This window comes from Mastigoproctus giganteus, chromosome 10 (assembly GCF_048544385.1).
Source record: "Mastigoproctus giganteus isolate SK-2022 chromosome 10, ASM4854438v1, whole genome shotgun sequence".
Taxonomy (NCBI): Eukaryota; Metazoa; Arthropoda; class Arachnida; order Uropygi; family Thelyphonidae; genus Mastigoproctus; species Mastigoproctus giganteus.
In genome coordinates this window covers 198289580-198315321 of record NC_143584.1, presented here as the reverse complement: position 1 = coordinate 198315321, position 25742 = coordinate 198289580, and the positions used below count along the sequence as shown (strand labels likewise).

The 25742-nt window shown below is 35.2% G+C and overlaps 1 protein-coding gene across 1 annotated transcript; it reads left to right on the top strand.

The window, feature by feature from the left end:
- The first annotated feature begins 254 nt into the window (after positions 1–254).
- On the top strand, positions 255–24151 carry LOC150079749 (uncharacterized). The gene is made up of 5 exons (XM_090383214.1): positions 255–545; positions 5860–7216; positions 16410–16765; positions 16975–17308; positions 23100–24151. The coding sequence occupies exons 2-5, from the start codon at positions 6145–6147 to the stop codon at positions 24149–24151; spliced, it is 2814 nt and encodes a 937-aa protein (XP_090239340.1). The 5' UTR covers positions 255–545; positions 5860–6144.
- Positions 24152–25742: the final 1591 nt, after the last annotated feature.

The window sequence follows — 25742 nt, the reverse complement described above, 5'->3', positions numbered from 1 at the left end:
ATTTTAAATACAGAGAACGTTACTGGAAACTTTTAAATGTTATTAAATATTAAATGAAATGTGTGATACCTGCATTTTTAAATAAGCAGAAAGGTTACCCTAATTTTTGTAATAGCTATACAGTTTCTGAATGGAATCACATGGCGGATGGATACAACGCCATGCTGACGCGTTGAATGGTAGCCATTGTCGGTCTGAAAAGGCGAGATACCGAGAAATACCTCGGTATCTCGCCTCCTCTTGGGCTCCAAGAGAACTTTGAGATATTTAGATCAAATTAAATTAAAATTAATATTTATTAAAATTATTCTAAGTATTTCATTCATACACATAAGTCGTGTATTGCGTTCTTTATGACTTCCAATTTTTGTGTTCTCTAAGGAAGGTTTTGTGTGATAAGGCGAACAACGTTACTTGGTGTATCTGCTCAAAGGTCAGGCGAATCGTTACCGGTTCCGCACGAAGCACGGCTAAAACGTAACGTAGTGATGTGATTGTGTTATGTTTGTATTACCTTTCTTTGAAAAACAGGAACTACGAACACTGTAAGTACCTAAAACCAAACGCCTATAGTTTAGAGAATATAACTATTGAAGGTGAATTATTTACATTCGGTAATTTGAAAATACATTAATGAGCTTACAATATGTACTTGTAAAACCTAACAATATGTATTTGTAAAATTATTAAAGGAGGCATGTAGGTAAAGCGATTTGTCCCTCTATGTTGCGTTTCAAATATTCATTAGTGTCCTTTTTTATTCTCCACTACCCTGAGTCAAAAACTATACTGTTGGTAAGCTACTCTGGGGTTACTCCTACCCATGTGCAATAAAAACTGCCATTTCTCAGCCCATCGACCCAATTTTCCTCGATAATGTTGCAGTAGCTCAGCCTGGAAACTGTCTCTTTAACCACCCTGTCAACCTTTGTATTAACTGCAAACTTAGACATTAAGCCTAATATATGTTCAGCAATATCATTATTAATGAAAACAACACTGGACCCAGCACTGAATCCTGTGGAATTCCAATAATAACATAAGTCCAAGAAGTGCAGTGCCCATTGATAACCATTCTCAGTCTTCTTCCACTTAACGATTCCTTTATCCATAACAGAATATCATCTAAACAACACTGAAGTGAGAATAAAGGAAAGTTTTTAGTTTAGTTTTACTTGTAGCTAATTACCATGAGTTACTTAAAAGTTATCTAGAAGGAATAACTGAAAAATCTCCAATAAGCAAGTCTGTTTACTAAAAACTTGAAAGTAGAGGCACAGGTAAATTGCTAACCTTTCTGAGGAATAATACTATTAATAAAATAATGGTAATTATTTGTAAGGAAATACCAAATAATATTGCAGAAGAAGTAAAACAAGCTGGTATTTTTAGTGTACAAAGAGATAGTACACATGATCTTTATGAAAAAAATATAGATGGCTGTACTTTTTATGATGCTGAAAATATATCTGGCCAGTAAACTCACATAAAGGAAGTTTCTCAACTGCCATATACAGTATAAATGTAGTTGTATGTGATATTACACAATCATATGTCAAAATAAAATAATCTTTCAGGTTAATTAATAGAATAGCATGCTTTTTTCTGAATTCAATAAAGATTTCTGTTTGGGAAAAAAATGCCCTAAAAAGGTAAAGAAAAAGAATTAAAAAAGATTGCTGAGACAAGATGGTGGAACAAAAGAAATGCAATTTGTACATTGTTTAGCAAATATTTTGTATGAAACTGTTTTCCTTTCTCTCACTTTAATACAATTGCCAATACCAGTGTCTAATTATTTACGGATGCAAGAAACAGACTTCATGAGAGTTTACCATATTGTAAAAACTTCAAAAAATCAAACAAAAAATATGTACAATAATTTTGAAAAAGTGAGAAAACGAACAGATGGTTTTATTAAATATCTAAGAGATCTTAAATTAATTAATGAAATTGAAACTGAACAGGACTGACATCAAGACAACGTTGATGTTGCATGAATTATCCCAACGGGAATACTTTATAATTCATAATTTATTCATACCGGGGACCCCTAAAGTTCGTTTTTCTAGGTGGGCCTTTTATCTTTAGTCCAACCCTGATGGTAACTTCCGGAAAATCTGTAATCAGCAGACATAGACTTCACATATGTTATTAATAAAAATAAGGTAACTTTTTAACCAGCTTTACGTTTCGAAAATTTTCAATTTTCATTCTATTTTAATAATCAGCGTAAGAGAAAAGAAATGTAACTAAGAGAAAAACTGCAAGATTATGTAACTAGAGTTATAATATAATATACTATTAGTTATAATACTGTATAATGCAAGTAGACTTCTGTTGCAGTTAATCAAAACACATTTTTCAGTCATAAGTAGGTTATTTCATCCATTCTGTATTGATATCAAGTCAATATTTTATGTAAGGAAATATATATGAGTGAATAAACGATTTCTTCAAGTTGAAGCTCTATTTCACCTTTGTCTGCCATTGCCGCGCAATTTTCAGTTTAATTTAAACTATCGGGATCCCAATTCGCCTAGTTTACATACTTGTCTCTAATTTATATCTTCATTAATGTTATTGAAAATGCCATAAGAACATATCTCGATGCTGGTGCAATTCTGCCGACGTAAAGAGAATCTTAGAAAATTGTATAAAATTATTGATGAACAAAAAAGAAGATAAAAAGTTGGTTCAGTAAATAGATTCTCTTCTGCCTCAATACATAAAGGTTTTCTAGCCATCCATAGATTATGTTCGATCGGATGTTGTCATGTTAATTAATCTTATTCACATGATCTCAATTTTATTCAATTCATGCCATTTCTTTAATCTCCATTTGCTTAATGTTCTGAGTAGGTGCATTCTTTGGCCCATTGATATTAATCAAGAATTCTAAAACCCGAAGCAGTTCGTTTTCCTTGTCATAGACTAATGTACTCTGGACACCAATCACTTAATCCCTCCGGTTTTGCCCTGAAGCCATGTCTCTGATGAACCATATACTCTCGACCCCAAAATATTTTTTATTGGTCATTTTATTGGCTGCCATTGGTCAAGGTGCCAGCATTGGTTCAAACCAACACACCTGACCAAGAGGACATTTATAAAAACGGGTACCACTCCTATCATTATCTTCGGTTTTCAGTTAATGCCAGCAACCCATACTTGTTTAGGTACGTCTCCCTATTTTTATCTTTTAATTTTGTCTTACATTATGATGTCACTTCTGATCCAAATTTATTCCAGTATAACTAGTTTTAACTTTATTACTTTATTTTTATGTTAACAAAGCTTTTGTTTGTAGTAAGTCTGAGTAGTCAGCCAATTTTAATTTAAATCAAGTGTGCTCTGGTAGGAATGGTTTTCATCAAATGCTAATCACATAAAAATATATCAGTTGTGTGTACCTATCATTTGTACTTTTTATATTAACAATGATTTATTTTATAATTTTCTTCTTGGGCTATGTAAATTCCACACAGGCCTGAAGACTGGATTTTTTAACCCAGACTTTTTGTCTTATTTGTTTGTCTTATCTCAAGACAATAAAATGTCGATAAGCATATTATATAATTTTTTTGAGATATATAAGTAAAGAACTTTATCTTTTTAAAATGAAATATTTTTCTTTATTTACATATCTGTGGTTATTTTTTTTTGTTTTAAATTGGTGACCAAATTGATCTTAATGGGCTAAGGAGCATTTAGGGCTAGAGCCTCAAGCTGCGAACAAATTTAGACTATGTATATAAAGTGCTTAGCATAGAAACAGTGCTGTCTGGGTGGTGGTACCTATCTGAGAATAAGTAACACTAGTCTTCTCCTTAGGTGAAGCGTTACTTATTCGAAGTAGTGCAATATCATGGCAACTCGTTGTGAAGGCATTCACAATATGAGATATAACCTAAAACGATGCCACCTTAAAAATTTTCTGTTTATTCAGAAATGGCTGTGTATTATGATGCTAAGCACTTTATATACATGGTTAGCAAATGTTACCAATTTTTCTTTAAATATGTTACCAAGTATCCTCGGGGTTGTAGTTGCAATATGGTAAAAGCTTTGTTATCTGGAACGTAGATTAGCAGGATATTTATAATTTAGAACAGCGACGGCCATCAGTGCCAATAATTTCTTCGAAATATGCAGTGTCGTCCGATTATTCTTACAATCCTTTTGCTTAATATGGAATGAGTAGGAAAATCAATATTTTCGTCAGTGCTACTTCTAACCTGGAGAGTTCGGGAAGAACTCCTCCTGTCAAGGTCGACGACATTGTCTTTTGAAGATCATAGTTCTTGGTGAATTTCCTAGAATGTAGGTTGATTTCTTGAATAATTTCTCTTGATAACATTTGATGAAAGGAGTAAATTTGACATGATCAGTGAGCTTCCTTCTTTTTCAAAGAAGAATTGTGAGATTGGGCTAACTTTCGGGATATTATTATCTTGATGGGTAGTTCTAATTGTATTTGTGGTCCTATGCAATCGTTTTTGATTAATTACTTTCCATAGCTTTCTAGAAAGGAATATGAGTGGGTGGTTGCAGACTGGTTTTCTACAGATCGCTTTATTACTTCATCAAATCTTAGTCGGGTGGAAGAAAGAATTTATCGAGTTTTTTTTTTGTTTGTTTTTTTGACAATTTAAAACTGAAAATATCATGATGTTCCTCCTTCTGCATTTTGGCTTATTTGTGGAAGAATATCCTGCAATCTCTGGAAAAGATTTGAATGTTTTGCTATCCTTCTCAACCTTTCGATATGACATTCGTGTCGAAAAACTAATAATGAAAATTCGAAATAAATAAAATAAAATAACATATAATTAGAGTCCATCCCCCGCTCTTTTCGTTCTGTTGTTTTGCCATTAGGGTATTAAACTTCCTTAAGAGGTGGTCTTTACCTGAATCCGGATACCTACAGTTTGGACCAAGTTTAATGAACTTTCACAGATATAATCTTCATTTCTTTACCTTTCAATTGGTTTTTGCGCCCGATTTATGCTCCTACAAAAGCATAGGATTCAACTGAGTAGGTATGTTAAAAAAATAATAAATAAACTTATCTGGATTAAACCTGTCTAACAAAGGATCAGTGGGAATTCTTTTATACAAAATAAATGGATTAAAATTATACCATTTTATATCCTACAACCAGATTAATTTACAGCTAACAGTATTTCTAAAGGCTTCTTCAATCGACCCTAAGTTAGATGATCTTAAGTGGATGGATTACAGGATTTTCCAGGCGAGTTATTTCAGCTTTATTTTTAAAAGAGAACAACAAGAAAAATACGGTCATGTAATAGATGAAAGTAAAGCTGATCCTGCAGTGGGTATAAGAAATTTTAAACATGGATCCCAAAAAAGGTCGATTTACATCGTAGAGTTTCCATTCCATATGAGCATCGTGATTTCAATATTATCCAATTTCTGTATTTTCAATTTTAGCTTGAAATATGATAAAATTTCGACAAAGATGGGAACCCCTGCGCACGTGTCTATTTGTTAATCTGTAACTGGAATAATTCCGGCACGTTTACCACATTGAATGCATTTCAGAAATCTTACTATCATTAATGGTCAAATTTCAATCGCTTGTGTGCGATTTCTTCGCAGTGGATGCCCACGAACTTGTTCACTGCTGAAATAAGAGTGCAAACTAGTATGATAATGTTGCGATGCGAAAGACTGCATTCCTATGCAGCCAGTAAATATCACTGAGATTTCTTAAAACCATTAGCTATTATAAAAAAATTAACTTTAGTGTTATTACATTCTGTTCTGAACTATTATATGTTTCTTCATTGAATCTACAGTTTTATATTGATTTTTCTCCATTTATATTTGCAGGGCCACTTTGGAGACGCTAATTCTCACAGTGATAGTTAAAAGGAAAACGGATTGAAGAAACGAACACTGACTTGGAAAAGTATCAAGACTATCTAATCCACGAGCAATAGAAAACGAAGTATTTTTCGTAGCTCAGACAAGCACTAAAGATACACATCAAGAAACAGGTACGATTTCAGAGACATAATTATCTACAGCAAATAAGCAAGCTAGCTTAAGAATTATACTTGTGAATCACAAACTTTAAGCAGCCAGTAGTTAAACTTCACAAGGAATGTACCGTATATGATCTATATAAAACTGCAATTACAGATTTGCATTATGAAGAAACATTGTAAGGCAATTTCCAAGAAGAAACCTCACGGTTGTCCAACTTGTGGGAGGAAGTTTACCTATCCTTCAAATCTCAGAATGCATAGGAATGTTCATACTCAGGAAAAGCCCTTCGCTTGTACAGTTTGTGGAAAGAGATGTAACTTCTCTTCAAATCTCAGAATGCACATGCGTGTTCATAATCAGGAGAGGTCCTTCGCTTGTGAAACTTGTGAAAAGAAGTTTACCTTAGCTTCAACTCTGAAAATGCATATGATTGTTCACACTCAGGAGAAGCCCTTTCCTTGTAAAACTTGTGGAAAGAAGTTTAAATTTGCTTCAACTCTCAAAACGCACATGCGCGTTCATAGCAAGGATAAGCCCTTCCCTTGTATAACCTGCGGAATGAAATTTAAATTAGTTACCACTCTCAAAACGCACATCAGAGTCCATACCCAGGAGAAACCATTCACGTGCGCCATCTGTGGGAAAGAGTTTTCGATTGGACAGACTCTCCAAATACACATCAGGAGTCACACCAAGGAGAAACCGTTTACCTGCGTCACCTGTAGCAAGACGTTTTCCCAAAGAGCGCATCTCAGAACCCACGAAAGAATTCACACCAATGAGAAACCTTTCACTTGTGAAATCTGCAGTAAGAAGTTTTCACAATCATCCCATCTCAAGCAACATTTCAGAGTCCATACCAAGGAGAAGCCATTCACCTGTGCCATCTGTGGTAATCGTTTCGCATTAAGCGAACATCTTAAAACACATCTCAGAGTTCACACCAATGAGAAACCTTATAGATGTATAACCTGTGATAAAGCATTTTCACAAAGTTCAGCTCTGAAAAGCCATCGCAATGTTCACGTCAAAGATAAACCTTTTCTTTGTGCATCTTGCGGTAAAAAGTTTGCTCGCTCAGAATATCTTAGAAAACATTTAAGAGTTCATGCTAATGAGAAGCATATCACTTGTTCAACTTGTGGAAAGAAATTTGCACACTCCTCGAGTCTGAAAAGGCATGTCAGAATTCATAACGGAGATTAACTGAGACTTGTGAAAAGACGTGTTTCCCCAAGATAACGTGTGAAATTTCATACGAACCTTGATATATGCACCCTGTGATAAATAGTTTTCCAAAGCGTGATGTCTGAACACGGAGTGGAGAGTTTTTACATTGAAGCTTTCACTGTATGGAATTTACCCGAGAAAAACATCTGACACGTTATTTTAAATACCATATCAAGAATTATTGTTTCTTCAACTTCATGATACTCAAAAGCATATTCAGAGTTCCTATGAAATCGGACATTTTCATGCATTCAACTTAGTTATTTCCTTATCCAGAACGTGTTTACATAGGATAAAAGATTTATGTGATATAAAACTATTTGTATCAGGACCTCTTTTAGGTTACAAACTGAAATTTCAATGTTCCATCTGAGAATGGAAGCATTTCTGAAACAGTACACCTTATAAAATCGAACCTATACATATTGAAACCTGCATTTAGAGATTACAAACAATGGATTTTCTTAAAGGCCACTTAGTGATTCGTGTCAAAAGACAGCAGTTTATCTGTCACCTGAAATGGACTATCTTAAAAAACACTTACCATTCTCCATACCAGTGAGAAATTCTTTGAATCAGTTTATGTTCAAAATGCTTCTGTTATGATTCTTGTATAATAATAAACTCTGCAATAATAAATTGCAACAAAAATCGATCGTCCGTTCTGAATTCTTGTAATTAAAATTTCTTCATTAATTTCATTGCCCCAAATATGAGCTAACCAACAGGGTTATCTCATATTTGGGTGTCAAAAGGGCAATTGGATTACAAGATGCACACGAATTCAATAAAATGCAATTTAGTAATATATTATGTTTATGTATAAAATCTTAAATTTAGTTCTTCAGGTTGCAAATTGTTGCGTAAAAGAGTCTCCAATTTAATGTAATTTGTAAATGATACTGCGTGGTCATTTCCCACGGATTAAATTTTGAAATGAACCATTGTTTTCCAAAGTGGATAATTCAAAATTAGTTTATTAATTATGTGCTTTGGCCGAATTCCCAAAGTTATTACATAGGTGACGTTTCAGAATCCTTGCTGGAACTCTGACGATGAGATACTGCAAGGATGCTGAAACACTACCTTTGAAATAACTCAATGCTCGGGTTTATCCATAGCAGACAAGTCTGGGTAAGGAGCTGCCGAACAGCGAATGGTAAAAACTAAATGATCAAAAAGGTTCTCCTCTTTTTAAGCACTGTTCATATTTCAACTTGAAGAAACTGTTGATATTAAAGCCAACTGATTTGCCCATAAGTAATACTTATATGTCCATAAATTGCATGTCTTCTCAGATGAAAATCCCGAAGTTTGTTTTTTTTTTTAACTTTAAGAAAAATATCTGTCCGTGTTAACGATCACATATTTAGCAGTTTCGAACTCGTAGCCTGAATTCACACCAAATTCAAAGGGCAGATTAACACCTGTCCTTTGAATAATTTTTTAGGATTCTGTAAGTTACTTTCAAATACAGGATCCCTGAAAGGTATTCTATTTTGTGTCACAAAATATGCGAAAGCTGTTCAATAAAGAATGATCATGATTTTTCATGAACAACCGTACTGCGTACTATTTCTAGCTGAGCTACGGAATTAAGAACTAAACCAAGCTGTATCACATAACAACTGCGTGTATGACTTGTGTGCACGGTGAAGTTCATGCCTGCTCAGTTTCTGCTACGTAACGATGGTTGCGACACGCGAGGAACTGTATTCTACTCTCAAATTTTGTTTCCCTCTCGAAAAAACATCAGCTGAAGCGCATGAATTAACGAAAGACACTTATGGAGAATCTACGCTTCCATATAGCATTGCTTATATGTGGTTCAGAATGTAGAGAGGTGGACGTTATTCAATCACAAAAATTGACGGATTTGCAGCTCCAGCCACTGCTTTCACTACAGAAACCATAAACACTACTTCTGTGAGGAAAGATCGTCGTCTAACATCTCTGTTCATACTTACTAATGCAACTGACAGAGATATTAGTATAAAGCACGCACAGTATTCTCTATTACCATTTGCATATGAAACGTGTTTGTGCATGCTGGTTCCAAGGTTACTGACACCTGAGGAAGATCGAGTTCATATGGAGGTTGGTTAGACGCTTCAACGGATGGTGAACTTCTGCACATAGTGTACAGTGTCATTTGACACTAGGCTCTCCCCAAGTTATTGTGTAGAGTGGTGTTGGTCTGTTGTTCTTCCGACCGTATATCCACATGGGCAACTGTAAGTACGCTCCTGGTCCTCCAGAAGGTACGCTGGGTGTTGACATATCCTCTGGCTGGGACGAACCCTCGGCGGTGCCTATTAAGAACAGGAAAAGATTTTTAGCATTAACATTAGCATTAGTAGAGGCATATGATGCAAGAAAGCAAGCTTATTCAGCATCAGCCAAAAAAAAAAAAAAAAAACACACAAACCTTACTCCCATTTCACCCCTGCGTTCGTTCGAAATAACTGTCCAGCTGAGCTTTAAATTTGTTTAGGCTATCAACTTCAACAACAAGTGATGGAAGTCTATTCCACAAACCAAATGCCCGCTGGCTAAAGGCAAATTTCCACACATCTATCCGACATCCGTTCTTCCTCAATTTGAATTTATGCCCTCTCAGGTGATTATTCTGAGCAAGAGGAAGAATCCCATCGGGATTGAGCATGCTCAAGCCATTCAAAGCCTTATACACCTCTATCAGATCACCTCCCCGATGCCTAGTCACCAGACTCTGTAATTTGCAAAACTTAAGCCTTTCTTCGTAAGAGCAACCCTTTGTTTCATTCACTAATCTTGTTGCCCTTCTTTGTACTCGTTCCAGCAGCTCTACATCCTTCTTGAAATGAAGCCTCCAGACCTGTATACAGTACTCAAGGTGTGGCCTGACCAATGCCTTATACAATGGAATTATCACATCCCTATCCCTGCTAGAAAAATTCCTATATATCATTGACAAGACACCATGAGCTACACTTGCAGCTCGTCTGCACTGCTCAGAGAACTTCATATCTGCCTGCACAATTACCCCCAGGTCCTTTTCATTCTCTACCACTGTCAGCGTAGTACCACAAAATTGATACGTTGATCCGGGGTTACTGTTTCCCATATGTAGTACTTTACATTTGTCAATGTTAAACTTCATTTGCCACCTGTCAGCCCATCTGCTAAACCTTTCCAGATCCTGTTGCAGCAGCATAGCATCAGTAGTGTCCTTAACAACCCTGCCAACCTTTGTATCGTCTGCAATCTTGGACATTAAGCTTGATATGCCATCATCAATATCATTTATAAATACAGAAAACAACAATGAACCCAACATTGAACGCTGAGGAACTCCACTAATATCATTAGTCCACGTTGAGCAGTGTCCATTGATTACCACTCTCTGTCTTCTGCCACTCAACCGTCCCTTTATCCATAGCAGCAATTTGCCTCCAGTGCCACAATGCTCCAATTTGTGCAGCAGTCTTCCATGCGCAACAGTATCAAAAGCCTTTCTAAGATCCAAATATATAATATCAAAGTTATTCCCTGCATCCAGTTCTTTTGTGACTACATCATAGTATCCAATCAAATTGGTCAGACAAGACCTGCCCTTAACAAAACCATGCTATGTCTGAGCTCTAACTGAATTCTTATCTAGATGATCCTGCAGTGCTTCTTTAACCAGTGCCTCCATTAATTTTCCTGGAACCGAAGTTAAACTCACAGGTCTATAATTACTTGTGTCAGCCTTTGATCCTCCTTTGTGAATTGGGGTTATATTTGCACATCTCCAGTCTATGGGTACCTCCCCTGTGTCCGAAGAAGCTCTCATAATTATGGCTAGGGGTTTGCTTACTTCCTTTGCTGCCTCCTTTAATATAACTGGATAGATCCCATCCACCCCAGGTGCCTTTCTTGTGTTTATCTTGAACAATTTCTCCTCCACTTTCCTCTCAGTTATTAGAAAATCATCTAGCTCAATGCCAATGTCTACTTCACCTACGACATTCCCCTTCCTGAATAACTCCTCATGTGTGAATGTAGATGCAAAATACTCGTTTAGATTGTTAGCCACCTGAGCAGGATCCTCAACTGTTGAACCATCAACATCCAGTGGACCAATCTGATTCATCCCTTTCCTTCTTGAGTTTAAATAGATAAAGAATTCTATTCTGTTTTTCTTTGCATCCTTTGCCAAGGATTTCTCATAATCTGCCTTTGCCTGCCTAATCTCCTTTGTGACTTGGTTACAGACCAACTTATATCTATCATAGGCTTCCATGTCACCCATTAATTTGTATGTATCCCATGCATTTTTCTTCTCTGCCATATGTCTCATTAGCTCATCTGACAACCATTTAGGCCTGAACCTTGAACAATATTTCTTGGTTGGTATGTAAAGCCTGGTAGTTTCCAAGATTAGTTCCTTGAATGTTTCCCATTTTGAATTTGCTGTTGGTAACAGCCTCAGTTGGTCCCACTGTATAGAATTTAAATACTGTCTCAGACCATCATAGTCGCATTTACGAAAGCAAAAACCCTTCCCTTTACCTCTGATGGTAGTTACCTCCTTGAGCAAATCCCACTTCAGCACACTGTGATCACTGTCACCTAGTGGTTCCTTTATCTGCAGATTCTTAATGCATGAAGAATCACTACTGATAATCAGATCAAGAGTATTACTCCGTCTAGTTTCCTCCCGAACATGCTGGTGTAGAAAACAATCATCCAATAAATCCACAAAAGCCTTGCTAGTGTGTGTGTGACCAAGCCACAAATTCCAGTCAATATCTGGGAAATAAAATTCCCCCATTATAAGACTCTCATTTACTGGCCCATTCTATTTACGGTGATAGGCCCCACCAGGCAAAAATTTGGTAATGGGAAGTAAAATCATAGTATATATTGTTTTCCTTTCTCTCACTTTAATACAGTTGCCAATACCAGTGTCTAATTATTTACGGATGCAAGAAACACACTTCATGAGAGCTTACCATATTGTAAAAACTTCAAAAAATCAAACAAAAAATATGTTCAATAATTTTGAAAAAGTGAGGGAACGAACGAATAGTTTTATTAAATATCTAAGAGATCTTAAATCAGTTAATGAAATTGAAACTGAACAGGACTGTCTCTCTGTTAGATCCAGAAGGGCAAAAACACAATCCATGCATAATTCATACATAAAGATATAGTCAACATCAAGACAACGTTGATGTTGCATTATCCTAATGGGAATACTTTGTAATTCATAATTTATTCATACGGGGCCCCTAAATTTCGTATTTCTAGGTGGGCCTTTTATCTTTATTCCAACCCTGATGGTAACTTCAGGAAATTCTGTAATCAGTAGAGATAGACTTCACATATGTTATTAATAAAAAGAAGGTAACTTTTTAGCCAGCTTTACGTTTCAGAAAATTTTCAATTTTCATTCTATTTTAATAAATCAGCGTAAGGAAAAACTGCAAGATTATGCAACTAGAGTTATAATATAATATACTATTAGTTATAATACTGTATTATGCAAGTAGACTTCTGTTGCAGTTAATCAAAACTCATTTTTCAGTTATAAATAGGTTATTTCATCCATTCTTTATTGATATAAAGTTAATTTTTTATATAAGAAAATATATATGAGTGAATAAACGTTTTCTTCTTGAAGTTGAAGCTCTATTTCATCTTTTTCTGCCATTGCCGCACAATTTTCACTTTAATTTAATCTATCGGGAGCCCAATTCGCGTAGTTTACATATTTGTCTATATATTATTTATAACATAAAGATATAGTCAACACCAAGACAAAGTTGATGTTATTACAATTTACTTAATTTTATTTAAAAATATGGAAGTAATTTATATCTTCATTAATGTTATTGAAAATGCCATAAGAACATATCTCGATGTTGGTGCAATTCCGCCGACGTAAAGCGAATCTTAAAAAATTATATAAAATTATTGATGAACAAAAAAGAAGATGAAAAGTTGGTTCAGTAAATAAACTCTCTTCTGCCTCAATACATGAAGTTTTTTTATCCATCCATAGATTATGTTCTATCGGATGTTGTCATGTTAATTAATCTTATTCACATGATCTTAATTTAATTCAATTCATGCCATTTCTGTAATCTCCATTTGCTTAATGTTCTGAGTAGGTGCATTCTTTGGCCAATTGATATTAATAAGGAATTCTAAAACCCGAAGTATTTCATTTTCTTTGTCATAAACTAATGTACTCTGGACACCAATCACTTAATCTCTCCGTTTTTTGCCCTGAAGCCATGTGTCTGATGAATCATGCACTCTCAACCCCAAAACATTTTTATTGGTCATTTTATTGGCTGCCATTGGTCAAGGTGCGAGCATTGGTTCAAACCAACACACGTGACCAAGAGGACCATGTTTAAAAACGGGTATCACTCCTATTATTATCTTCAGTATTCAGTTAATACCAGCAACCCATACTTGTTTAGGTAAGTCTCCCTATTTTTATCTTTTAATTTTGTCTTACATTATGATGTCACTTCCGATCTAAATTTATTCCAGTATAACTAGATTTTACAGGCTATTACTTTATTTTTATGTTAACGACGTTGTTTTTGCATGTAGTAAGTCTCAGTAGTCAGCCAATTTTAATTTAAATCAAGTGTGCACTGGTAGGAATGGTATTCATCACATCAAAATATATCAGTTGTGTGTACCTATCATTTGTACTTTTTATATTAACAATGATTTATTTTATAATTTTCTTCTTGCGCTATGTAACTTCCACACAGGCCTGAAGACTGGATTTTTTAACCCAGACGTTTGTCTTATCTCAAGACAATAAAATGTCGATAAGCATATTATATAATTTTTTTTGATATATAAAAGCAAAGAACTTTATCTTTTTAAAAGAAGATATCTCTCTTTTTTTACATATCTGTGGTTATTTTTTTATTTTAAATTGGTGATCAAATTGTTCTTAATGATTAGCAAATGGTACCAAATTTTCTCTAAATATGGTACCAAGTATCCTTGAGGTTGTTGTTGCAATATGGTAAAAGCTTTGTTATTTGGAACGTAGATTAGCAGCATATTTATAATTTAGAACAGCGACGGCCATCAATGCCAATAATTTCTTCGGAAATATGTAGTTCGTCCGATTATTCTTACAATCCTTTTGCTTAATATGGAATGAATAGGAAAATCAATATTTTCGTCAGTGCTACTTCTAACCTGGAGGGTTGGGGAAGAACTCCTCCTGTCAAGTTCGACGACATTGTCTTTTGAAGATCACAATTCTTCGTGAATTTCCTAAAATGTTGGTTTTCTTGAATATTTTCTCTTGATAACATTTGATGAAAGGTGTAAATTTAGGGTGATCAGTGAGCTTCCTTCTGTTGCAATAGAAGAATTCTGAGATTGGGCTAACTTCAGGGACATTATTATCTTGATGGGTAGTTCTAATTGTGTTTGTGATGTTCAAATTTGTCGTCCTATGCAATCGTTTTTGATTAATTACTTTCCATATCTTTCTAGAAAGGAATATGAGTGGGTGGTTGCACACTCTGGTTTTTCTACAGATCGCTTTAATACTTCATCAAATCTTAGTCGGGTGGATATGAAAGAACTTATCAAGTTTTCTTTGTTTGTTTTTTTGACAATTTTAAACTGAAAATATCATGATGTTCTTCTTTCTGCATTTTGGCTTATTTGGGGAAGAATATCCTGCAATTTATGGAAAAGATTTGAATGTTATGCTATCCTTCTCAACCTTTCGATATAACATTCGTGTCGAAAAACTAATAATGAAAATTCGAAAGAAATTAAATAAAATAAGATATAATTAGGGTCCACCTCCGCCCCCTTTCGTTCTGTTGTTTGCCATAAGGGTATTAAACTTCCTTAAAAGGTGGTCTATACCTGAATCCGGATACCTACAGTTTGGACCAAGTTTGAATGAACTTTCACAGATATTTGAATGATAGTTATCATTTCTTTACCTTTCACCTGGTTTTTGCGCCCGATTTATGCTCCTACAAAAGCATAGGATTCAACTGAGTAGGTATGTTAAAAAATTAATAAATAAACTTATCTGGATTAAACCTGCCTAAAAAAGGATCAGTGGAAATTCTTTTATACAAAATAATGGATAAAAATTATACCATTTTATATCCTACAACCAGATGAAATTACAGCTAACAGTATTTCTAAAGGCTTCTTCAATGGACGCTAAGTTAGATGATCACAAGTGGATGGATTACAGGGTTTTCCAGGCGAGTTATTTCAGCTTTATTTTTAAAACAGAACAACAAGAAAAATACGGCCATATAATAGATGAAACTAATGCTGATCGTGCAGTCGGTATAAGAAATTTTAAACATGGGTTCCAAAAAAGGTCGATTTACATCGTAGAGTTTCCATTCCATATCAGCATCGTGATTTCAATATTATGCAATTTCTGTATTTTCAATTTTAGCTTGAAATATGATAAAATTTCAACAACGATGGGAACCCTTGCGCACGTGCCTATTTGGTAATCTGTTACTGGAATAATTCCAGCACGTTACCCACATTGAATGCATTACAGAAATTTTACTATCATTTATGGTCAAATTCCAATCGCTTGTTTGCGATTTATTCGCAGTGGATGCCCACTAACCTGTCCACTGCTGCAATAAGAGTGCAAACTAGTATGATAACGTTGCGATGCACAATACTGCAGTCCTAATCAGCCGGTAAATATTACTGAGATTTCTTAAAACCATTAGCTATTATAAAAAAAATTAACTTTAGTGTTATTAAATTCTGTTTTGAACTCTTATATGTTTCTTCATTGAATCTACAGTTTTATATTGATTTTCTCCATTTATATTTGTAGGGCCACTTTGGAGACGCTAATTCTCACAGCGATAGTTAAAAAGAAAACGGATTGAAGAAACGAACACTGACTTGGAAAAGTATCAATCCTATCTAATCCACGAGCAATAGAAAACGAAGTAATTTTCGTAGCTCAGACAAGCACTAAAGATACACATGAAGAAACAGGTACGATTTCAGAGGGCATAATTATCTACGTCAAATAAGCAAGCTATCTTAAGAATTATACTTTTGAACGACAAACTTTAAGCAGCCAGTAGTTAAACTTCACAAGGAATGTACAGTATATGATCTATCTAAAACTGCAATTACAGATTTCATTATGAAGAAACATTGTAAGGTTTCCAAGAAGAATCACGCTTGTCCAACTTGTGGAAAGAAATTTACCTATCCTTCAAATCTCAGAATGCATAGGAATGTTCATACTCAGGAAAAGCCCTTCGCTTGTACAGTTTGTGGAAAGAGATGTAACTTCTCTTCAAATCTCAGAATGCACATGCGTGTTCATAATCAGGAGAGGTCCTTCGCTTGTGCAACTTGTGAAAAGAGGTTTACCTTAGCTTCAACTCTGAAAATCCATATGATTGTTCACACTCAGGAGAAGCCCTTTCCTTGTAAAACTTGTGGAAATAAGTTTAAATTTGCTTCAACTCTCAAAACGCACATGCGCGTTCATAGCAAGGATAAGCCCTTCCCTTGTATAACGTGCGGAATGAAATTTAAATTAGTTACCACTCTGAAAACGCACATCAGAGTCCATACCCAGGAGAAACCATTCACGTGCGCAATCTGTGGAAAAGAGTTTTCGATTGCACAGACTCTCCAAATACACATCAGGAGTCACACGAAGGAGAAACCGTTTACCTGCGTAACCTGTAGCAAGAAGTTTTCCCAAAGGCGCATCTCAGAACCCACGAAAGAATTCACACCAATGAGAAACCTTTCACTTGTGAAATCTGCAGTAAGAAGTTTTCACAATCATCACATCTCAAAGAGCATTTCAAAGTCCATACCAAGGAAAAGCCATTCACCTGTGCCATCTGTGGTAATCGTTTCGCATTAAGCGGACATCTTAAAACACATCTCAGAGTTCACACTAATGAGAAACCTTATAGATGTATAACCTGTGATAAAGCATTTTCACAAAGTTCAGCTCTTAAAAGCCATCGCAATGTTCACGTCAAAGATAAACCTTTCCTTTGTGCATCTTGCGGTAAAACGTTTGCTCGCTCAGAATATCTCAGAAAACATTTAAGAGTTCATGCTAATGAGAAGCATCTCACTTGTTCAACTTGTGGAAAGAAATTTGCATACTCCTCGAGTCTGAAAAGGCATGTCAGAATTCATAACGGAGATTAACTGATACCTGTGAAAAGACGTGTTTCCCCAAGATAACGTGTGAAATTTCATACGAACCTTGATATATGCACCCTGTGATAAATAGTTTTCCAAAGCGTGATGTCTGAACACGGAGTGGAGAGTTTTTACATTGGAGCTTTCACTGTATGGAATTTACCCGAGAAAAACATCTGAACACGTTATTTTAAATACCATATCAAGAATTATTGTTTCTTCGACTTCATGATACTCAAAACATATTCAGAGTTCCTATGAAATCGGACATTTTCATGCATTCAACTTAGTGATTTCCTTATCCAGAACGTGTTTACATAGGATAAAAGATATATGTGATATAAAACTATTTGTATCAGGACCTCTTTTAGGTTACAAACTGAAATTTCAATGTTCCATCTGAGAATGGAAGCATTTCTGAAACAGTACACCTTATAAAATCGAACCTATACATATTGAAACCTGCATTTAGAGATTAGAAACAATGGATTTTCTTAAAGGCCACTTAGTGATTCGTGTCAAAAGACAGCAGTTTATCTGTCACCTGAAATGGACTATCTTAAAAAACACTTACCATTCTCCATACCAGTGAGAAATTCTTTGAATCAGTTTATGTTCAAAATGCTTCTGTTATGATTCTTGTATAATAATAAACTCTGCAATAATAAATTGCAACAAAAATCAATTCGTCCGTTCTGAATTCTTGTAATTAAAATTTCTTCATTAATTTCATTGCCCCAAATATGAGCTAACCAACAGGGTTATCTCATATTTGAGTGTCAAAAGGGCAAATGGACTGCGAGATGTACACGAATTCAATAAAATGCAATTTAATAATAAATTATGTTTATGTATAAAATCTTAAATTTAGTTCTTCAGGTTGCAAATTGATGCGTAAAAGAGTCTCCGATTTAATGTAATTTGTAAATGATACTACGTGGTCATTTCCCACGGATTAAATTTTGAAATGAACCATTGTTTTCCAAAGTGGATAATTCAAAATTAGTTTATTAATTATGTGCTTTGGCCGAATTCCCAAAGTTATTACATAGGTGACGTTTCAGAATCCTTGCTGGAACTCTGACGATGAGATACTGCAAGGATGCTGAAACACTACCTTTGAAATAACTCAATGCTCGGGTTTATCCATAGCAGACAAGTCTGGGTAAGGAGCTGCCAAACAGCGAATGGTAAAAACTAAATGATCAAAAAGGTTCTCCTCTTTTTAAGCACTGTTCATATTTCAACTTGAAGAAACTGTTGATATTAAAGCCAACTGATTTGCCCATAAGTAATACTTATATGTCCATAAATTGCATGTCTTCTCGGATGAAAATCCCGAAGTTTGTTTTTTTTTAACTTTAAGAAATATATCTGTCCGTGTTAACGATCACATATTTAGCAGTTTCGAACTCGTAGCCTGAATTCACACCAAATTCAAAGGGCAGATTAACACCTGTCCTTTGAATAATTTTTTAGGATTCTGTAAGTTACTTTCAAATACAGGATCCCTGAAAGGTATTCTATTTTGTGTCACAAAATATGCGAAAGCTGTTCAATAAAGAATGATCATGATTTTTCATGAACAACCGTACTGCGTACTATTTCTAGCTGAGCTACGGAATTAAGAACTAAACCAAGTTGTATCACATAACAACTGCGTGTATGACTTGTGTGCACGGTGAAGTTCATGCCTGCTCAGTTTCTGCTACGTAACGATGGTTGCGACACGCGAGGAACTGTATTCTACTCTCAAATTTTGTTTCCCTCTCGAAAAAACATCAGCTGAAGCGCATGAATTAACGAAAGACACTTATGGAGAATCTACGCTTCCATATAGCATTGCTTATATGTGGTTCAGAATGTAGAGAGGTGGACGTTATTCAATCACAAAAATTGACGGACTTGCAGCTCCAGCCACTGCTTTCACTACAGAAACCATAAACACTACTTCTGTGAGGAAAGATCGTCGTCTAACATCTCTGTTCATACTAATGCAACTGACAGAGATATTGAGAATATTAGTATAAAGCACGCACAGTATTCTCTATTACCATTTGCATATGAAACGTGTTTGTGCATGCTGGTTCCAAGATTACTGACACCTGAGGAAGATCGAGTTCATATGGAGGTTGGTTGGACGCTGCAACGGATGGTGAACTTCTGCACATAGTGTACAGTGTCATTTGACACTAGGCTCTCCCCAACTTATTGTGTAGAGTGGTGTTGGTCTGTTGTTCTTCCGACCGTATATCCACATGGGCAACTGTAAGTACGCTCCTGGTCCTCCAGAAGGTACGCTGGGTGTTGACATATCCTCTGGCTGGGACGAACCCTCGGCGGTGCCTATTAAGAACAGGAAAAGATTTTTAGCATTAACATTAGCATTAGTAGAGGCATATGATGCAAGAAAGCAAGCTTATTCAGCATCAGCCAAAAAAAAAAAAAAACACAAACCTTACTCCCATTTCACCCCTGCGTTCGTTCGAAATAACTGTCCAGCTGAGCTTTAAATTTGTTTAGGCTATCAACTTCAACAACAAGTGATGGAAGTCTATTCCACAAACCAACTGCCCGCTGGCTAAAGGCAAATTTCCACACATCCATCCGACATCCGTCCTTCCTCAATTTGAATTTATGCCCTCTCAGGTGATTATTCTGAGCAAGAGGAAGAATCCCATCGGGATTGAGCATGCTCAAGCCATTCAAAGCCTTATACACCTCTATCAGATCACCTCGCCGATGCCTAGTCTCCAGACTCTGTAATTTGCAAAATTTTAGCCTTTTTTCGTAAGAGCAACCCTTTGTTTCACTAATAAAGTTTTTTTTTTTCATCCATAGATTATGTTCTATCGGATGTAGATTATGTTCTATCGGTTAACTTAATTCAATTCATGCCATTTCTGTAATCTCCATTTGCTTAATGTTTCTGTGTAGGTGCATTCTTTGGCCCATTGATATTAATAAGGAATTCTAAAACCCAAAGTAATTCAATTTCTTTGTTAAAACCTAATGTACTCTGGACACCAATCACTTAATCCCTCCGTTTTTTGCAATGAAGCCATGTGTCTGATGAATCATGCACTCTCAACACTAAAACATTTTTATTGGTCATTTTATTGGCTGCCATTGGTCAAGGTGCGAGCATTGGCAATGGCAGCCAATAAAACTGACCAATAAAAATGTTTAGTGTTGACGAGTGCATGATTCATCAGACACATGGCTTCATTGCAAAAAAGGCGGGTCTTAAGTTGATTGGTGTCCAGAGTACATTAGCTTTTAATTTTGTCTTACATTATGATGTCATTTCCGATCTAAATTTATTCAGTATAACTAGATTTTACAGGCTATTACTTTATTTTTATGTTAACAAAGTTTTTGTTTGTAGTAAGTCTCAGTAGTCAGCGAATTTTAATTAAAATCAAGTGTGCTCTGGTAGGAATGGTTTTCATCAAATGCTAATCACATCAAAATATATCAGTTGTGTGTACCTATCATTTGTACTTTTTATATTAACAATGATTTATTTTATAATTTTCTTCTTGCGCTATGTAACTTCCACACAGGCCTGAAGACTGGATTTTTTAACCCAGACGTTTGTCTTATCTCAAGACAATAAAATGTCGATAAGCATATTATATAATTTTTTTTGATATATAAAAGCAAAGAACTTTATCTTTTTAAAATGAGATATTTTTCTTGATTTACATATCTGTGGTTATTTTTTTTATTTTAAATTGGTGATCAAATTGATCTTAATGATTAGCAAATGGTACCAAATTTTCTCTAAATATGTTACAAAGAATCCTTGAGGTTGTTGTTGCAATATGGTAAAAGCTTTGTTATTTGGAACGTAGATTAGCAGCATATTTATAATTTAGAAGAGCGACGGCCATCAATGGCAATAATTTCTTCGGAAATATGTAGTTCGTCCGATTATTCTTATAATCCTTTTGCTTAATATGGAATGAATAGGAAAATCAATATTTTCGTCAGTGCTACTTCTAACCTGGAGGGTTGGGGAAGAACTCCTCCTGTCAAGTTCGACGACATTGTCTTTTGAAGATCATAATTCTTCGTGAATTTCCTAAAATGTAGGTTTTCTTGAATATTTTCTCTTGATAACATTTGATGAAAGGTGTAAATTTAGGATGATCAGTGAGCTTCCTTCGGTTGCAATAGAAGAATTCTGAGATTGGGCTAACTTCAGGGACATTATTATCTTGATGGGTAGTTCTAATTGTATTTGTGGTCCTATGCAATCGTTTTTGATTAATTACTTTCCATATCTTTCTAGAAAGGAATATGAGTGGGTGGTTGCACACTCTGGTTTTTCTACAGATCGCTTTAATACTTCATCAAATCTTAGTCGGGTGGATATGAAAGAACTTATCAAGTTTTCTTTGTTTGTTTTTTTGACAATTTTAAACTGAAAATATCATGATGTTCCTCGTTCTGCATTTTAGCTTGTTTGTGGAAGAATATCCTGCAATCTCTGGAAAAGATTTGAATGTTTTGCTACCCTTCTCAAACTTTCGATATAACATTTGTGTCGAAAAACTAATAATGAAAATTCGAAATAAATTAAATAAAATAAGATATAATTAGGGTCCACCCCCACCCCCTTTCGTTCTGTTGTTTGCCATAAGGGTATTAAACTTCCTTAATAGGTGGTCTATACCTGAATCCGGATACCTACAGTTTGGACCAAGTTTGAATGAACTTTCACAGATATTTGAATGATAATTATCATTTCTTTACCTTTCACCTGGTTTTTGCGCCCGATTTATGCTCCTACAAAATCATAGGATTCAACTGAGTAGGTATGTTAAAAAATAATAAATAAACTTAACTGGATTAAACCTGCGTAAAAAAGGATCAGTGGGAATTCTTTTAAACAAAATAAATGGACAAAAATTATACCATTTTATATCCTGCAACCAGATGAAATTACAGCTATTCCATTCCATATCAGCATCGTGATTTCAATATTATCCAATTTCTGTATTTTCAATTTTAGCTTGAAATATGATAATATTTCAACAACGATGGGAACCCCTGCGCACGTGTCTATTTGGTAATCTTTACTGGAATAATTCCGGCACGTTTACCACATTGAATGCATTACAGAAATCGCACTATCATTAATGGTCAAATTCCGATCGTTTGTGTGAGATTTCCTCGCAGTGGATGCGCACGAACTTGTCCACTGCTGAAATAACAGTGCAAACTAGTATGATAATGATGCGATGCGCAAGACTGCATTCTTATGCAGCCGGTAAATATTACTGAGATTTCATAAAACCATTAGCTATTATAAAAAAATTAACTTTGGTGTTATTAGATTCTGTTCTGAACTCTTATATGTTTCTTCATTGAATCTACAGTTTTATATTAATTTTTCTCCATTTAAATTTCAGGGCCGCTTTCGAGACGCTAATTCTCACAGCAATAGTTAAAAAGAAAACGGATTGAAGAAACGAACACTGACTTGGAAAAGTATCAATACGATTTCAGAGGACATAATTATCTACAGCAAATAAGCAAGCTATTTTAAGAATTATACTTTTGAACCACAAAATTTAAGCAGCCAGTACTTATATTTCACAAGGAATGTACAGTATATGATCTATCTAAAACTGCAATTACAGATTTCATTATGAAGAAACATTGTAAGGCAATTTCCAAGAAGAAACCTCACGCTTGTCCAACTTGTGGAAGGAAGTTTACCTACCCTTCAAATCTCCGAATGCATAGGAATGTTCATACTCAGGAAAAGCCCTTCGCTTGTACAGTTTGTGGAAAGAGATGTAACTTCTCTTTAAATCTCAGAATGCACATGCGTGTTCATAATCAGGAGAGGTCCTTCGCTTGTGCAACTTGTGAAAAGAGGTTTACCTTAGCTTCAACTCTGAAAATGCATATGATTGTTCACACTCAGGAGAAGCTCTTTCCTTGTAAGACTTGTGGAAAGAAGTTTAAATTTGCTTCAACTCTCAAAACGCACATGCGCGTTCATAGCAAGGATAAGCCCTTCCCTTGTATAACCTGCGGAATGAAATTTAAATTAGTTACCACTCTGAAAACGCACATCAGGGTCCATACCCAGGAGAAACCATTCACGTGTCCAATCTGTGGAAAAGAGTTTTCGATTGGACAGACTCTCCAAATACACATCAGGAGTCACACCAAGGAGAAACCGTTTACCTGCGTAACCTGTAGCAAGAAGTTTTCCCAAAGAGCGCATCTCAGAACCCACGAAAGAATTCACACCAATGAGAAACCTTTCACTTGCGAAATCTGCAGTAAGAAGTTTTCACAATCATCCCATCTCAAGCAACATTTCAGAGTCCATACCAAGGAGAAGCCATTCACCTGTGCCATCTGTGGTAATCGTTTCTCATTAAGCGGTCATCTTAAAACACATCTCAGAGTTCACACCAATGAGAAACCTTATAGATGTATAACCTGTGATAAAGCATTTTCACAAAGTTCAGCTCTGAAAAGCCATCGCAATGTTCACGTCAAAGATAAACCTTTCCTTTGTGCATCTTGCGGTAAAAGGTTTGCTCGCTCAGAATATCTTAGAAAACATTTAAGAGTTCATGCTAATGAGAAGCATATCACTTGTTCAACTTGTGGAAAGAAATTTGCACACTCCTCGAATCTGAAAAGGCATGTCAGAATTCATAACGGAGATTAACTGAGACTTGTGAAAAGACGTGTTTCCCCAAGATAACGTGTGAAATTTCATACGAACCTTGATATATGCACCCTGTGATAAATAGTTTTCCAAAGCGTGATGTCTGAACACGGAGTGGAGAGTTTTTACATTGAAGCTTTCACTGTATGGAATTTACCCGAGAAAAACATCTGACACGTTATTTTAAATACCATATCAAGAATTATTGTTTCTTCAACTTCATGATACTCAAAAACATATTCAGAGTTCCTATGAAATCGGACATTTTCATGCATTCAACTTAGTGATTTCCTTATCCAGAACGTGTTTACATAGGATAAAAGATTTATGTGATATAAAACTATTTGTATCAGGACCTCTTTTAGGTTACAAACTGAAATTTCAATGTTCCATCTGAGAATGGAAGCATTTCTGAAACAGTACACCTTATAAAATCGAACCTATACATATTGAAACCTGCATTTAGAGATTACAAACAATGGATTTTCTTAAAGGCCACTTAGTAATTCGTGTCAAAAGACAGCAGTTTATCTGTCACCTGAAATGGACTATCTTAAAAAACACTTACCATTCTCCATACCTGTGAGAAATTCTTTGAATCAGTTTATGTTCAAAATGCTTCTGTTATGATTCTTGTATTATAATAAATTGCAGCAAAAATCAATTCGTCCGTTCATAGTTCTTGAATTGTTATTTTTCTAATTAAAATTTCTTCATTAATTTCATTGCCCCAAATATGAGCTAATCAACAGGGTTATCTCATATTTGGGTGTCAAAAGGGCAATTGGATTACAAGATGCACACGAATTCAATAAAATGCAATTTAGTAATATATTATGTTTATGTATAAAATCTTAAATTTAGTTCTTCAGGTTGCAAATTGATGAGTGAAAGAACTTCCAATTTAATGTAATTTGTAAATGATACTGCGTGGTGATTTCACACGAATTAATTTTTGAAATAAACCACTGTTTTCCTAAGTGGATAATTCAAAATTAGTTTATTAAGTGCTTTGGCCTAATTCCCAAAGTTATTACATAGGTGACGTTTCAGAATCCTTGCTGGAACTCTGATGATGAGATACTGCAAGGATGCTGAACCACTACCTTTGTAATAACTCCATGCTCGGGTTTATCCATAGCTGACAAGTCTGGGTAGAAGCTGCAGAGCAGCGAATGGTAAAAACTAAATGACCGAAATGGTTCTTCTCTTTTTAAGCACCGTTCATATTTCAACTTGAAGAACCTATTGATATTAGAGTCACCAGACAGCCAACTCATTTGCCCATAAATTGCATTTCTTCTCGGATGAAAATCACGAAGTTTTTTTTTTTTTTTTTACCTTTAAGAAAAAAAAATATATATAAATATCTGTCTGTTCAAAACTGCTAAATAAGTTATGTCCACTTGTGTGCACGTAACCTATTTAGCAGTTTTGAACTCCTAGCTTGAATTCATTTCTTACTTTTTATAGCCGAGTCAATGGACAGATCAACACCTGTCCTTTGAATAATTTTTTAGGATTCTGTAAGTTACTTTCAAATACAGGATCCCTGAAATGTATTCTAATTTGTGTCACACAATATGCGAAA

What these genes read in the sequence shown, in the direction of transcription:
- LOC150079749 (XM_090383214.1), top strand. Translation starts at nt 6,145, where the DNA reads ATGATCTATATAAAACTGCAATTACAGATTTGCATTATGAAGAAACAT. An exon ending in GCATGTCAGAATTCATAACG is followed by an intron (nt 7,217 to 16,409) that starts GAGATTAACTGA and finishes CTGCAATTACAG; the next exon opens with ATTTCATTATGAAGAAACAT. An exon ending in CTCTCAAAACGCACATGCGC is followed by an intron (nt 16,766 to 16,974) that starts GTTCATAGCAAG and finishes CGTAACCTGTAG; the next exon opens with CAAGAAGTTTTCCCAAAGGC.